The following is a 14,466-nucleotide window of genomic DNA, read 5'->3' on the forward strand; positions in this document are numbered from 1 at the left end:
TTTTTTCCTTGTGAATTTGTTTTTATTGGGATATAGGGGATGGGTTGCGAAATATCTCCATGGGTTATGCCCCATCAGAGAAATGTCCATTCTAATCTCCCTGGAATAGCTTTTGGAACTTTTTCTTGGAGCTTCTGCAGCCTCTTTAGGTCCACTGCTGAGCGGCTCCTCCTTGGAAGAGAATTTCCTCTTTTTCTTGGGGACTCAAATTAACTATTAAAGGAGATCCCTCCTTTATGAAGTCACTAGGAATCAAGGTGAGGTTGATTTTTTTTTCTTTACATTTTTACAGCTTTATTTGGGTATAACTGACATACAATAAGCTGCATGTAAAGGGTACAGTTTGATAAATTTTGACATATGTATACACCCATAAAACCATCACACCATCAAGATGATGAACATATCCATCACTCCCACAGAGTTCCCCCATCTCTCTCTCTTTTTTTTTTAATCTTCCCTCTTCTCCTTCCCCTGAAAATTCTAGAAGATACAAACTAGTCCATAGTAACTTTTGATATAGAGGACTTAACAGAACAAAAAATGAGCTCAGGGGGCTTCCCTGGTGGCACAGTGGTTGAGAGTCCGCCTCCCGATGCAGGGGACGCGGGTTCATGCCCTGGTCCGGGAAGATCCCACATGCCGTGGAGCGGCTGGGTCCGTGAGCCATGGCCGCTGAGCCTGCGCGTCCGGAGCCTGTGCTCCTCAACGGGAGAGGCCACAACAGTGAGAGGCCCGCGTACCGCAAAAAAAAAAAAAAAAAAAAAAAAAAAAAGAGCTCAGGGCCTGATGAAGATTCAAGTGTTGGAGGGAGCAGTTGGGATTTAGAACCAAATACCGGAGCTTGAGGTTCCACCATTGCTGGCAGCAGAGCAGCAAGGAAAGAACCTGAGTGTCAGGAGAGGGCAGACATCCTCCCTAGGGACAAAATCCACAAAGTAGTTGGGTATGGTCCAGTTCAACAGGTACCTGGGGATGTTGGTATGCTGGCACCTTCAGTCTTACAGCTGTGGGGTCTCATGGGAAGGATTATACTGAAGGTTTAAGCTAAATGAGAGGATTACTCATATAATTTATTAAAGCACTCTTTTTGTATGCCAATTATTGGTTTAACCATCTTGCTGCTGCTAGACTGAGAACTCCTGCAAGGATTTTATGTCCTCACCACCTAACAATCTTTGAACAGCATTCAAATATTTATTGAACAAATGACATTATCACTTAGGTCCCAGCCGACTAAGTATAAAATGCTATGAAGTTTTCCAGTACCTAGTTTGGGTAAACTGCTCTCACGTTGGTACTTTCAAGGGACCTGCCTGCGAGTGATTAGCTTAGTTGAGAATGGGGCCTCTGGAAGGTCTACAGCTTTGGAGGAAGGAGAGCAGGCAGTTCAGAGTGGCAGAAGGGTGCCCTTTTGGGGTGAGAAAACCTCCCCTCTGTTCACTTTCAGCTACTTCAAAGCTGTGGGGTCTCTGGTGACAGTGTATTTGAGGTAGGGGGTAGGGGACCACAGGCAAAGTTAGGGTTTAGGTACACTTTGGATTTTAGCAGCCCATGTTTTCTTACCCTTAGGGAGAGAGACTCTAAGTAGGAACCTCTTTATGCGATCAGATTCCAGTTCCACACCATCTTATTTGCAGCATTCTTCCACCTCAAGCGCATACGCGACTTCGCAAGGGTCACAGCGGCAGTGAGAATGGGAGATAAAAGAACTTCTCTCCTGATCCACTCACTAGAGGAGTTAATCCCTCCCGGCCGGGCTCTGAGTCCCTGCCCCTCCCGTCTCAGGCTCCGCCCCCTCCCCACTTCTCCCGCGGTCCTGGCGGGCTTACCCAGGAGGGGGGCGGCCCCAGCCCCAGCGCTGGGCCGGGCGGAGCTCCCGCCCAGGCGGAGCTGCGGCTGCAGCGTCCAGCTGCCGGACCGACCTCCAGCCGGGCAGACTGCGGGAGCGGCGCCGGGCCCCCTCCCCCCACCTCTCCAGCCCACCCTCTGAGCCTCCCGAGCCCCCTCCCCGCTCCCTGCAACTGTGCTGGTAAGTCCCACTCTCCGCACCAAACTTTTTTGCTGCCGAGTTTGAGTCCTACCGCCGGACCACGAGATACAATGTAATTGGGGGGGAGGGGGTGAATTGAGAATAGAATGAACTCTTCACGACACCATAGCGTCTCTAAAATGGATCAGATCTCCCCCATTTCCCGAATTAGTAGAACTCTTGAATTTAGATGGTTAAACTTGTAGATAAGGAGCTGAGGGTATTTCCTCCAACTTCGCTACCCCCTCCCCCATTTCTCTGAGATTTAGCCCTTCCCGATACTTTCTCTCCATATTCCAAGTATCTTTGGCTCCCTAAAAGCTCATCCCTTCTCAACTCCGGCGTGGCAAAGCCCCCTCCTCCAGGTGCTTCGGGTCCACCTCCTTTCCCATTCCCCCTGGGACCCCGCGATCCTTCGGGCGGTACACTCCCTCCGGGTCTACCGGTCTGGCACACCGGCCAAAGACGTGCAGGGGCTGGGTTCGGCTGTGGAGGGAGGGGCTGAGGCTGGGTCCAAAACCCGGCGGGCGGGGCCGGGAAGGGGAGGTGTAGGGGGCCGGACTGGGCGGAGCAGGCGGCATTTGCGGCCGGCGCCGGGGTGGAGAGTTGTGCGCCGGTCCCTGGGCCTGAGCTCGGGCTCGGGCTCGGGCGCCTGCGATGTCTCAAGATGGCGGAGCTGGGCGAATTAAAGGTACCGGCCCCCTCCCCCATCCCCATCGGGATTGAGCCCGGCTGTACGCCGAGTCCGGGAAGCAACAGAGACTGGGTGCTGAGGGCTCGGGTGGGGGCCGGAGACGTGGCGGGGACTGGCTGCCGGGGATGGTGAGAAGTGCCTATGGGCGACGAAGGGGCTGCGGCGGGGCTCCGGGGGCGGGGCCGCGGGGCAGATATAGGGGTGGGGCCGAGGGGGATTGCCGCAGTTGGGGGCCGAGGCGCAGGGGGCGGGGACGCGGGGTAGAAGTCGGATTTGGTAGTAGGGGCAGATGTAGGAGTTGGGCCAGGAGGAAAAGCTGCTGTAGAGGCAAAGGGGGCGAGTCGATCAAGGGCCAGAGATGCGACAGTAGGGGGCAGATGTTGGATGTGACTGGGGGGCAGATTACGGGTAGGCTCCTCGGGGGAAAGGCGCTGAGAGGATAGAGGCTTTGGGGCTGCTATTGGGATCTGAGCCTTGGGAAGTACCAGTAGGCGGCTGAGATCTAGGGGGCGGGGCTGTGCGGGGCTAGATCGAGGGGTGGGGCAGAAGCATCCTGGAGGCTGGGAGGAAGGTCCTGCCTTAGTGAGTCGGTATCTTTGGGCAGAGGAGTGAAACTATGGGATAGAAAGGGAGAAGTTCTTGACAAAGCTAATGGAGAAATAAAGGCAGAACGGAGGAAATTAGGATGGGGAGAAAGGTAGAGGAGCAAGTTTTTAATCATATTCCTCAAAAGGGGCCCAAAGCCATAATGTCTCCTTGTGAGGGGAAGAATTGTGAAGGGCTAGGAAGGCCTGCCCGTGGCAGGGTCTCCTAGAGATTCATAGAAGTGAGTCCTTTAAAGAGAGAGCTTACCACTACCAGAGACTTGAGGATAACCATATCCGAGGACATCTCACAGAACCTTTAAAAACCATGGGGTTCATCCCCGTCTCCTGGCTTTATTCTGCCTTTTGAAATGGAGCCATTTGCTTGGGAGGGCCTGAGGTCTAGTTACTGGGTCTAGCTGCCTAGGAGAGCATGCAATTCTGCACCCTGGCTCAGGGGCTCCTCACCTTCTCCTCACCCTCCCAGGGCCTCTGTTTAGAGCTTCCCTCTTCCCTCTTCCACCCCTGTGGAGGAGGGGGAGGATCACTTATTTTCTCTGGGTAGGAGAGAAGCAGGATATTAGTTCCTGGCAGATGGAGTAAATGGGTAAACAGGAAGGATACCTGGATTTCACAATTCGCTGTTAACCTCTCACCCCAAGTTTTGGTCCTGTTTCTCTCCCACAGAAATAGGACTGAGGGGAGGGTGGTTATGTAAATGACACTGAGAAAGGATTTGGGGGAGTTATGAGCATTGAACCCTGATCTGAAAACCCTGGCCACAAAAGCTTCAGAGGCTTGGGGAAAATAGCTGAGGTAGATCGAGGTGTTGGGAGGGGTGGGCCGTGGGGCACAATCCTCCAGCCACCTGGCCCCTTTCTTCTCTATGGGGCTGTCTGGCCTGAATCCTCTTCTCCCCCCTCCTTCTCCCTGTCTCCTATCCTCTTCCCAGGAGCTGGGATGGATCTGAGTGTCTGAGAAAGAGCAGGAGAGGAGATAAGCAGCTTACAGGAGGGTCCAGGCTCACCGCAGGGATGGAGGGAAAAGGCTGTAGTGGACTGAGAGGTGTGCTTTGGGGTGGCATGCTGTCTGCACCCTGCCCTCACCTGTTAAACTGCCAGGCACAGGGAGATAGGGCTGCTCAAGCCTGGGGGGCAGTGGTGAGGTGATCTGAGGGTTGCTAAAATGGGACCTAGATGTCCGTTTGGCCAGCTTCGCTGTCTGGCAGTAATCCACTGGCTGCAAAGCACCTTTCTGATTAGCGCTGGAGGGAAAGTGCATTGCCCACCTACTAGCTCAGCCCCAGTGTCTTTGGCAGGACCACCCTGTGCAAGGTAGGATTCTCACGCTTCTCTGGTCTCCACAGCACATGGTGATGAGTTTCCGGGTGTCTGAGCTCCAGGTGCTCCTCGGCTTCGCTGGCCGGAACAAGAGTGGACGGAAGCACGAGCTCCTGGCCAAGGCCCTGCACCTCCTCAAGTCCAGCTGTGCCCCCAGCGTCCAGATGAAGATCAAAGAGCTTTACCGCCGACGCTTTCCCCGGAAGACCCTGGGGCCCTCCGATCTTTCTCTGCTCTCTCTGCCCCCTGGCACCCCTCCTGTAGGCTCTCCTGGTCCTCTAGCTCCCATCCCCCCAGCCCTCTTGGCCCCTGGCACCCTGCTGGGCCCCAAGCGTGAAGTGGACATGCACCCCCCTCTGCCCCAGCCTGTGCACCCTGATGTCACCATGAAACCATTGCCCTTCTATGAAATCTACGGGGAGCTCATCCGGCCCACCACCCTCGGTAGGGCTCTTTGTGATCCCTGGGTCTTCCTGGACTCCAAGCCTCTTTCCCAAGCCTTTCTTAGGCTTTAGTCCTGTGGGATCAGCACCCTGGAATAGGGGCAACTTCTGTGGCTGCCTGTGCATGGGCTTGGGAATAACTGCCCCTTTGTGTCCTCAGCATCCACTTCTAGCCAGCGGTTTGAGGAAGCGCACTTCACCTTTGCCCTCACTCCCCAGCAAGTGCAGCAGATTCTCACATCCAGGTACATCTCTTTCAGTCGTCCTGCCTCATCCTTGGGTGGTTACCCTTAGACTCTGCTCTCTGACTTTCTTCTCTTCTGCCCTGCCCTCCTTCCTCTCCATCCTCCTGCACCTGCTTTGTCCCTCATTCTCTTGTATGTCCCTTCTCTATTCTCTGGACATCTAACTTTCTGTGTCTCTTTTCACCCCTGCCCTTCAGGGCCACATACTGACATCTCTCCTCCCTCCCTCTTCCAGAGAGGTTCTGCCAGGAGCGAAATGTGATTATACCATACAGGTGCAGCTAAGGTGAGTTGATTCTCCCTCCCCTCAGGGCTCCCACTGAGGGTGGGAATGAAGTAAGGGTATGACGGTTACTATTAGGAGGTTACTATTAGGACATGCTCTGCCATGTCCACCCCAGCCCTAGGATTCTTGTTTGGAAGCTGAAGGCTACAGATATCCATGACTGATTTTCTGAGGTTGCCTGCCTCTCTCTGCGAGAACTGCCTCCCACCCTTTCATCTTCTCTCATCTCTTACCAGGTTCTGTCTCTGTGAGACCAGCTGCCCCCAAGAGGATTACTTCCCCCCCAACCTCTTTGTCAAGGTCAACGGGAAACTGTGCCCCCTGCCGGTAAATGCTCTTCCCTTCTTCTGGCAGCAACCCCTTCCCTGTTTTCGTTCCTAAATGTTACATCTTTTATGAAAGAGACATGCCTGACATAGTAGGTGCTCACTTTACTGACTGAATCAATATAATCTAGAGAGTACCAAGATAAGGCTGAACAAGGGTTCTCTCAGAACCCAGAGGGGGGATATTAGTTCAACTCAAAGGTTCAGGAAAGATTCTCAGAAGTGATGACCCTAGAGCTGAGGGTTGGAAGAAGTGGGGTATCCCTACTCTTCCTCTTCAAGAACTCAGTGAGCAGGTTTCTATTTATCTGGTCAGTGAGTAAGTTCTCCTTTTTCCCCAGGAATGAACCCTGCTGCCAACCCTAGAGAGTGCCCCAGTTTTTTGAGTCACTGAATGGGCCCCCGTCTCACTCATCTCAGTGAGTGACCTAAGACAAGGTGTCTTAACCAGGCCCTCCCTCCCTCCCTCCCCCAGGGTTACCTTCCCCCTACAAAGAATGGGGCTGAGCCCAAGAGGCCCAGCCGCCCCATCAACATCACACCCCTGGCTCGACTCTCGGCCACTGTTCCCAACACCATCGTGGTCAACTGGTCGTCTGAGTTTGGACGGGTGAGCGTGGCTGAGGCTGGGGGCCTGGAGAAGCCTGCAGGGAGTGAGAGGGAATCATCCAGTGCATTGGGCTGGGGAAACATGTTTCTCTTCATGGGTCTCTCTGCATTAACCTGCTGTCTCTGGCCCTCATGTGACAAGGTGGGGGGCTGCTGGTGGTGGTGGTGGTAGTGGTGTACGAAGCAGAGGCTGATTGTCTCCCCCCGCACCTCCAAGTAGAATTACTCCTTGTCTGTGTACCTGGTGAGGCAGCTGACTGCAGGAACCCTTCTACAAAAACTCAGAGCAAAGGGCATCCGGAACCCAGACCATTCCCGGGCACTGAGTGAGTAACATCCCGTCCCTCTTCTCTCTGACCAGTATCCAATTCTTCCTGGCCCTCGAGCCTTTACAGTTAAAACTCATACCCCTCTTAGGACAACTTACTTCACCTCTCACGTGAACCCCAACCCGTGCCGTACGCCTGTTACCAATCTTTGTGCTTGAAAAGTGGGGCCACTTCAGTCATTGACACCCTTGCATTCCCAATTATACATCTGCTTTGCACCTCGCAGACCTTAACTCCAGCCCTGTTGGAATTTGGGTTCTCCAGACCAGAAAGTGTCTTTAAGTATCATCAAGACTAACCCTCTTGTGCTGCTTCAATTCCCTCTAGGTAATCTCTGCCACAGTGTCACCCAGCTGTATTTAAGCATCTTCAGGGATGGGGAAATCTCTCCCCGCCACCTAGCCTTCGTAATGCAGATCCCAGACCACCCCCATGTGACATCCCATTGGCCCCCAAAGGCGCTCTACCCAGCCGCCTCTCAGCCAGAGCCATCTGCTTCTGGCCTCACCACCTCCCGGGCTTCTCTCCAGCCTTGCTGACCCCATGGCTCTGGCCCCACTCTTGTTTCAGTCAAGGAGAAGCTGACCGCTGACCCGGACAGTGAGGTGGCCACTACAAGTCTCCGGGTGTCACTCATGTGCCCGGTGGGTACAAGGGAGAAGAGAAGGGGGAGGAGTGGTGGGTTAAACCTCTAGACTCAGATGAGGGTTCCTAGGGCTATTAGAGTGAGGCTCTCTGGGACATGGGGACTCTGACCGGAGAACTCGTCTCTCCTCAGCTAGGGAAGATGCGCTTGACTGTCCCTTGTCGGGCCCTCACCTGCGCCCACCTGCAGAGCTTCGATGCTGCCCTTTATCTACAGATGAATGAGAAGAAGCCAACGTGGACATGTCCTGTGTGTGATAAGAAGGCTCCCTATGAATCTCTTATCATTGATGGGTAGGGCTGTTCGGCATTCAGCTTCCTTTTACCTAGGACATCCACTAGGACTGGCCCCTGCCCCCATATATAAATATATATCTGTAACTTACTTCCTCTCCCAACTCTTAACATATCTGTCTCTTTTATATAAATATTACCTATCTATTTATCTATCTCTCCCTCCAACATTGAGGACTTCACTACACACCGTACTAAGTACTTTGCATGCCTTATCTCATTGAGTCCTATGAGATGCCAGTAACCCTGTGAGATAGGTACGGTCATTACAGGTGAGGAAGCTGAGACCTAGAGAGACCGAGTATCTTGCTCAAAGTTACAGTGTTAGTAAGTGGCAGAGCCAGTGTATCAAACTGTTACATCAAACAATTACCTGACCTCTTACTGAACATAGCAATAAAGTTCTTTTGATCTAGTGACTCCTAACCTGCTTCCAGAGCCTATATTATGGTTCTTGTTCCCAGTGCCTCTTTTTTTTTTTTTTTTTTTTTTTGCGGTACGTGGGCCTCTCACTGCTGTGGCCTCTCCTGTTGCGGAGCACAGGCTCTGGAAGCGCAGGCTCAGCGGCCATGGCTCACGGGCCCAGCCGCTCCGCGGCATGTGGGATCTTCCCGGACCGGGGCACGAACCCACCCGTGTCCCCTGCATCGGCAGGCGGACTCTCAACCACTGCGCCACCAGGGAAGCCCCCAGTGCCTCTTTTTGAGGTAGCTTATAGAGTTCTGTTATTTCTGCTCCTTCTGTTTTGTTCCTAGTACTACATGGAACACGTGCTTAGAATGTACTTATTTTAAAACTCAGCATTTAAAATTTTCAAAGCTCTTCTATGCACCTTACTTTATTTGATTCCAACAACTCAGAGAGGTCAGGAGGGTGGATAACATCCCTAATTTGCAGGTGAGGAAACTGAGGTTCAGGAAGGTGAGTCCCAGAACTCCCTGGCTACTGTTGCAGCCATCTCCCAGCCACATGAATTCCTATCTCTCCCCTCCCCTAGTTTATTCATGGAGATTCTTAATTCCTGCTCGGATTGTGATGAGATCCAGTTCATGGAAGATGGATCCTGGTGCCCAATGAAACCCAAGAAGGAGGCATCTGAGGTTTGCCCCCCGCCAGGGTATGGGCTGGATGGTGAGTGACCCCCTGTCCCCCAGTTGAGCTAAGTCTTGTATGGCCTCTTCTCTGAGACACAGTCTTCTTACCAACCACAGGCCTCCAGTATAGCCCAGTCCAAGAGGGCAATCCATCAGAGAATAAGAAGAAGGTTGAAGTTATTGACTTGACAATAGAAAGCTCATCAGACGAGGAGGACCTGCCCCCGACGAAGAAGCACTGTCCTGTCACTTCAGCTGCTATCCCAGCTCTACCTGGAAGCAAAGGGTATGAAGAAATAGGCTGAATCTATAGCAGAAGGGAGAGGAAGAAGTCAGGAACGCTTTCTGATCACTGGGCGAACTCGGGGGCAGAGAGGGGACTTGAGAGGCTGAGCTGGGTGAGGACATCTGTGATTCCTTCTGTCTCCTCACAGAGTCCTGACATCTGGTCACCAGCCATCTTCGGTGCTACGGAGCCCTGCTATGGGCACGCTGGGCGGGGATTTCCTGTCCAGTCTCCCACTACATGAGTACCCACCTGCCTTCCCACTGGGGGCTGATATACAAGGTATGACACTGATCACAAGGTGGGGCCGTGCACTGCCAAATCCTCCCCCAAACCAGCTCACAACCCTTGCTCCTTTTCAGAGCTTTTTGGCTGTTTTGCAAAGGGCCACAATCCAAGGAACTTCTTTGATATTGTGTGTGTGTGTGTGTGTGTGTGTGTGTGCACGCGTGTGGGGGTGTGTGTGTGGTGAAGGGCTCAGATAGGAGGTTGATTTTAATTTTTCTTCTCCTACCAGGTTTAGATTTATTTTCTTTCCTTCAGACTGAGAGTCAGGTAAGTGGTCCCTTCTCCATCTCAGATCGCTGAAGCCTCCTTTCTAGGCACTGATGGGCCCCCTTACTCTCTCATTTTCCCCGGGGACCTTAATGTGCTTCTCCATGAAGGAAGGAAACTGCGGTACAGGCAGTTTATTTCCCTCCTAGGCCCCACTGGGATTTCTTCGGATTCTCACCCATGTCTTCCTCTGTCCTCTGTTACTTACTGTTCTGTCTCCAGAGTTTTTAGTGTAGTTCTGTGCCTGTCTGCTCACCCCTCCCCACCCCCCCCAAACCCGTGTGCACTTGAGCACCATGACTGCCCCAGCCGGACATTCCACACATTTCAGACGCCCACAGGGCCGAGAATCTAGCAAGCTGGTGGGGCTGTCTCCAGACAGGGAAGAGGGGTGGGGTGTGGGGAAGTAGGGGAAGGAGTCAGAGGGAGGCTCTCCTGCTTCTCAGAGAATACTTTGGGATCCTGAGGGGTTTATTTATCCCATATGATATTTCTGAGATGAGTGACTGGGAGGCGGTTTGTAAAGTCAGGATAAAATCTTAAACCATGCTCTTGATTCCTCCCAGCACTATGGTCCGTCCGTCATCACCTCGCTAGACGAACAGGATGCCCTGGGCCACTTCTTCCAGTACCGAGGGACCCCTTCCCACTTCCTGGGCCCGCTAGGCCCCACGTTGGGGAGCTCTCACCGCAGCACCACTCCGGCACCCCCTCCTGGCCGTGTCAGTAGCATTGTGGCCCCTGGGGGAAACTTAAGGGAGGGGCATGGAGGACCCCTGCCTTCAGGTCCCTCTTTGACTGGCTGTCGGTCAGACATCATTTCCCTGGACTGAGTGCCCTGGATCGTGGAGCCTTCACCGCCTCGCAACACTGAGCAAGTATGCTGTGGAGTCTGGAACCCTGGCCCCTCTGACCCATCAGAAGGGCTTTGGTCAAGGCCAGAAAGATCTTCATGGACACCTGTTCTTGGCCTTACCTCTGCCTGACAAGGCTAGCACCCAAAGGGTTAATATTTAACCTCTTTGAAAGGACATTTGGGTCTGTTTTTGGAAATGTTCTTTGATGTCCAGCCCACTCCTTTGGGTCTGTTAACCTAGGCAGTGGGAGGCAAATGGGATGGGATGTGAGTTGGGGAAAGGGCTGAATCCTCAGCCTTGACTGTCTAAAGCCTCGTGGGGAAGGGGCCCTTCTCGTGTCCCCCAGATGCCCTCTCTTTCCATTCCCCAAAGCCGGCTGTGTTCCTTCCCCATATCCATTGTCTCTTCACGTCCATTCCGTTCTCTTTGGCCAAACAGACAGCTGGAGTAACTGAGATAGGCAGACACATGGACAGAGAACTCTATTTTGGGTTGCATATTTTTTGTGTGTAAACAAGAAAAACCAAAATACTCCAAAGATGACTTTCCCTGCCTCCTGCTTCCCAGTGTGACTGAGGAGGAGATAAGGCCTTAGCCCTGATCCCCAGGGGTTTGGGAGAAGGGCCTGGCCAATCGCCTGGGTCTCTCTATTTATATATTTAAGTAAGTTCACAGTGATGCTTATGCTGACCAGCCTGGAGCCTGAGCTTCTAAAGGCCCATGGCCCTGTGGTTAGGTCTGGCTCATTCTGCACCTTTCCTGGGAGGTGGGAGCACCCTTGTGCTCTCTCCAGTCTCCCTTTTCAGGCTCCTCTAGGGCCTAGGATCTATGTTGTAATTTTACTTTCTATTCCCACAGTTGTAGCAAAGTTCTTACCCATAATAAAGGTTGTGGATGTTCTGTGAGTGTCACGGAGGTGGGCTGGGGAGGGGATTAAGCACTTTGCTTTCCAGATCCCTGGTTTGTGGGGGGTGGGATGGGCCACGTTCTGTTCTTCCCTTGCAGGCCCTGGGTCCGAGTGAGCTCCACTTCCACATGGTAGGGGTGTCACACTGAGGATTTCCAAGGGCAGTTCTTCCTTTCTTTCTTTCTTTCCCCCACACCCATAAAAACACTAGACCATTCAGCCCAACACTGTGGAGTCCTTAAGTCCTTCCTCATTCTTACCTGCCCAGATGCTGTAGCCAGAGCCTGAGGGCAAACTTGGTCCCAGTGCTGACCCTCTCTTTGCTATCTGCCGTGGCTGGGGTCGTCCGCAGCAGTGTGGACGTGGGCAAGACCAGAGGTCGAGCTCCTCCATTCTCTTCTAGTTCCACCGCACTGCAGAACGACAGCTCCTGTCTGGGCTGTGCCTTGTGGCTTAGCCCACTTCCGTATCCATAAGGTCATCTGATCCTCCCAACCGCCACAGGAGAGGGGTGGGTGGGTGTTAACCTCATTTTACAGAAAGGAGGGTTAAATGACTTGCCCCCATGAGAGAGTGGGACTGAAACCCAGGTCTTCAGTGCTAGCCAGTTGGACAGGAACCCTTGGAGTATCATGGGCAATATCTTTGATCTCATGTGCTCTCTTCTTTATCAGTTGACCCACTCCCTCCCTAAATCTCCCCCACAGCACAAAATTTCCTCTGAACTTCTCAGTGTGTATGTGTTGGTGTGTTGGCGGGTTAGGGAGAAGCTCCTACTTACAGGACAGAAGCCGGTAGGTCCTGGGGAAGATGTCTGGGTGTCTCTGTCCCATCCTCTGTGGCAGCCACAGCAGCTGCTACATCTGGTCCCAGCCACATAAGGGCGCTCACCTCTCTTGGGTTTGGTTGGATCCGGGCCTGGAGCCAGACATGTTGATCCCTTAGTCATGGCCTCTCTCAGAAGACCTGTTCTGGATCACAGCCCACCCACAGGTGGAGTGGAGAGACTTGGGGCAGGGACAAGGGGAGAGGCTACTGGATTTCTTGGTTATCTCTGACCTTCCCTCTCCCCCTCCTTAGTCATAGTCGGAACCAGTCTGTTTGGTTCTCCTAAGCCGCATTTCCTTCCTCAACGGCCAGCCCTACCTGTAGCTGCTGCTGTGACTCCTGGGAAATGACAAGTAGATAGAGAATGATGTGATGGTATTTGGGGGGACCCCAGCTCAGCCTAGGAGGGTAGGCAGACTAAGAGAGAAGAAAACAAAAATGAGAACTTCCTGTCCCTTTTTGGGGCTTTGTAAATGCAGCTGAGGAAGTGGAGAGTAGAAGTGGTGGAGGAGGGACATGGGTAAGGGTCGTGGGCTTGGGAACTCCAGACCACCCACACTCCATCGGGTCCCATGTGATCAAGGCAAGTGTGGCTGTTCTCTGGGCTTTGGTGGGTTAGAAGCTGTTAAGGGTTCCCAGGTCCCTGTCTCACCTCCCATAACCCCAGAGGGACCCCAGAGAACTGGCCCTGGGGCAGCTGTAGTCCACTCTCCTCCCAAAGCTCTCGAAGTCCTCCGTCCAGCAGCTGGGAGTGAGGGGGCAGGAGGTCAGAGAGGCCACCGCCTGACTCCTCCAAGTCCTGTGTTTGCCCTTCCCTCAGCCCACACCCAAGGTGGTCCCTCCTTCAGGGCAGGGTGCAGGTTGGGTCAGTGGATTGGCTACCTCTTCATCAGGTTCCACGTGCCCACCTGCAACAACAGTGGGACCAGCAGGTGAATGGTGGTGTTCCTGGTCAGGGACACTCACTCACTGTTTACACGGCCCCCTCCTCCAGTGGGCACAGATGCAGTTGTAGCCCCTTGTGGTTATGGGACCTGTTGATACCACATTTCTGGGCCTACTTCTCTGTCATTCTGAGACTGGGAATAGCACTGTTGGGTAAAGGGCAGAGTTCTTTCCTGGACTTAGGGCCTTGCCCTCAGACCGCTCACCTGGGGGTACCCAGAGGTTGGGGGAAACGTTGAGAGTTTGTGTCCTTCGGGTCAGCAAGACGGTCTGATCGCTGGACTGCAGAACGACCGCCACAGCCAGGTCCACACCTCGATTCGTGGGCAGCTCGGCCCCAGGAGCCCTGGACTGCTGATCCAGGGCCGAAAAAGGGCAGAAAGGGGGTCGCTGGGGGGAGGGAGCCGCTGGGGTTAATATCTCAGAAGCGAGGCGTGGCTTTCAAAAACTGGGCGACACCCCGATGGGGAAAGAGGCCACGGCAGGCGACTGGCCCCCAGGCCTCTCGCCTCCAGCCCCCACCCGATCCCAGTCCCTACCTTCGGCCCTTCACCCCCCCGCCCCCGCCCCGTGCGCGTCTCCGGACCTGGAGCGGAAGCCTGGCGGAGGCGCCTGGGAACGGCCTGTCCGAGAGGACGAGTTGTCCCCGCTTGAGGCCGCAGTACGTGGGCCACGGCCCGAGCCCCGGCCCGGCGCCCAGGAGGCCACACACGCTCTGCGCGAAGCTCACCGACTCCGGCCGTCCGGACAGGAGAAGCACCCTCGCCGCCGCCATAACGCGGCTCTGGGGCCTCTGCGGCCCACTCCGCGCCCTCTAGTGGCCCAGCGGGCTTCCCCTCGGAGCCTTCCGCCGGGTGGGAAGGAAGCCCGGCTTCCGGGACTTCCCCCGCGAAATTTAGGCAAGACACTTGGGGATGAACCAGGGGTGTGATAGGTAAATGACAAAGGGGAACACCTCTAAATCCTCAGCTCCTCTTTTCCTCCCATCTTCTGTTTAGGAAAATGATCCCCAGACGGAATGATTTCTGGATTCACGTGTCATCTCCCACCAGCCATGGGCGGAACGATAAGCACCCCTCCATGGCACTCTGCACACCTATCTGGTATAGCAGGTAACACCTCCAATTAGTGAATTACATCTGTCTCTTAGCCAGACACCCAAGAAAC

At 54.0% G+C, this 14,466-nt stretch overlaps 2 protein-coding genes across 2 annotated transcripts; one reads left to right on the forward strand and one right to left on the reverse strand.

Annotated features, from left to right (window-relative positions):
• Positions 1-2,658: 2,658 nt before the first annotated feature.
• Positions 2,659-14,412, forward strand: PIAS3 (protein inhibitor of activated STAT 3). Its single transcript, XM_082834155.1, has 15 exons — positions 2,659-2,723; positions 4,677-5,094; positions 5,254-5,338; positions 5,574-5,624; positions 5,861-5,951; positions 6,426-6,560; positions 6,780-6,885; positions 7,459-7,532; positions 7,667-7,827; positions 8,825-8,958; positions 9,039-9,207; positions 9,356-9,489; positions 9,725-9,762; positions 10,329-10,640; positions 14,298-14,412. The coding sequence occupies exons 1-14, from the start codon at positions 2,700-2,702 to the stop codon at positions 10,593-10,595; spliced, it is 1,887 nt and encodes a 628-aa protein (XP_082690281.1). The 5' UTR covers positions 2,659-2,699; the 3' UTR covers positions 10,596-10,640; positions 14,298-14,412.
• On the reverse strand, positions 11,783-14,088 carry NUDT17 (nudix hydrolase 17; the record flags this gene model as incomplete). The annotated part of the gene is made up of 7 exons (XM_082862964.1): positions 13,886-14,088; positions 13,506-13,689; positions 13,237-13,262; positions 13,007-13,099; positions 12,673-12,771; positions 12,308-12,444; positions 11,783-11,939 (listed from the first exon to the last, which is right to left on the reverse strand). The coding sequence occupies exons 1-7, from the start codon at positions 14,072-14,074 to the stop codon at positions 11,783-11,785; spliced, it is 885 nt and encodes a 294-aa protein (XP_082719090.1). The 5' UTR covers positions 14,075-14,088.
• Positions 14,413-14,466: the final 54 nt, after the last annotated feature.

This window comes from Leucopleurus acutus (genome assembly GCF_964270905.1).
Source record: "Leucopleurus acutus genome assembly, chromosome: 2".
Taxonomy (NCBI): Eukaryota; Metazoa; Chordata; class Mammalia; order Artiodactyla; family Delphinidae; genus Leucopleurus; species Leucopleurus acutus.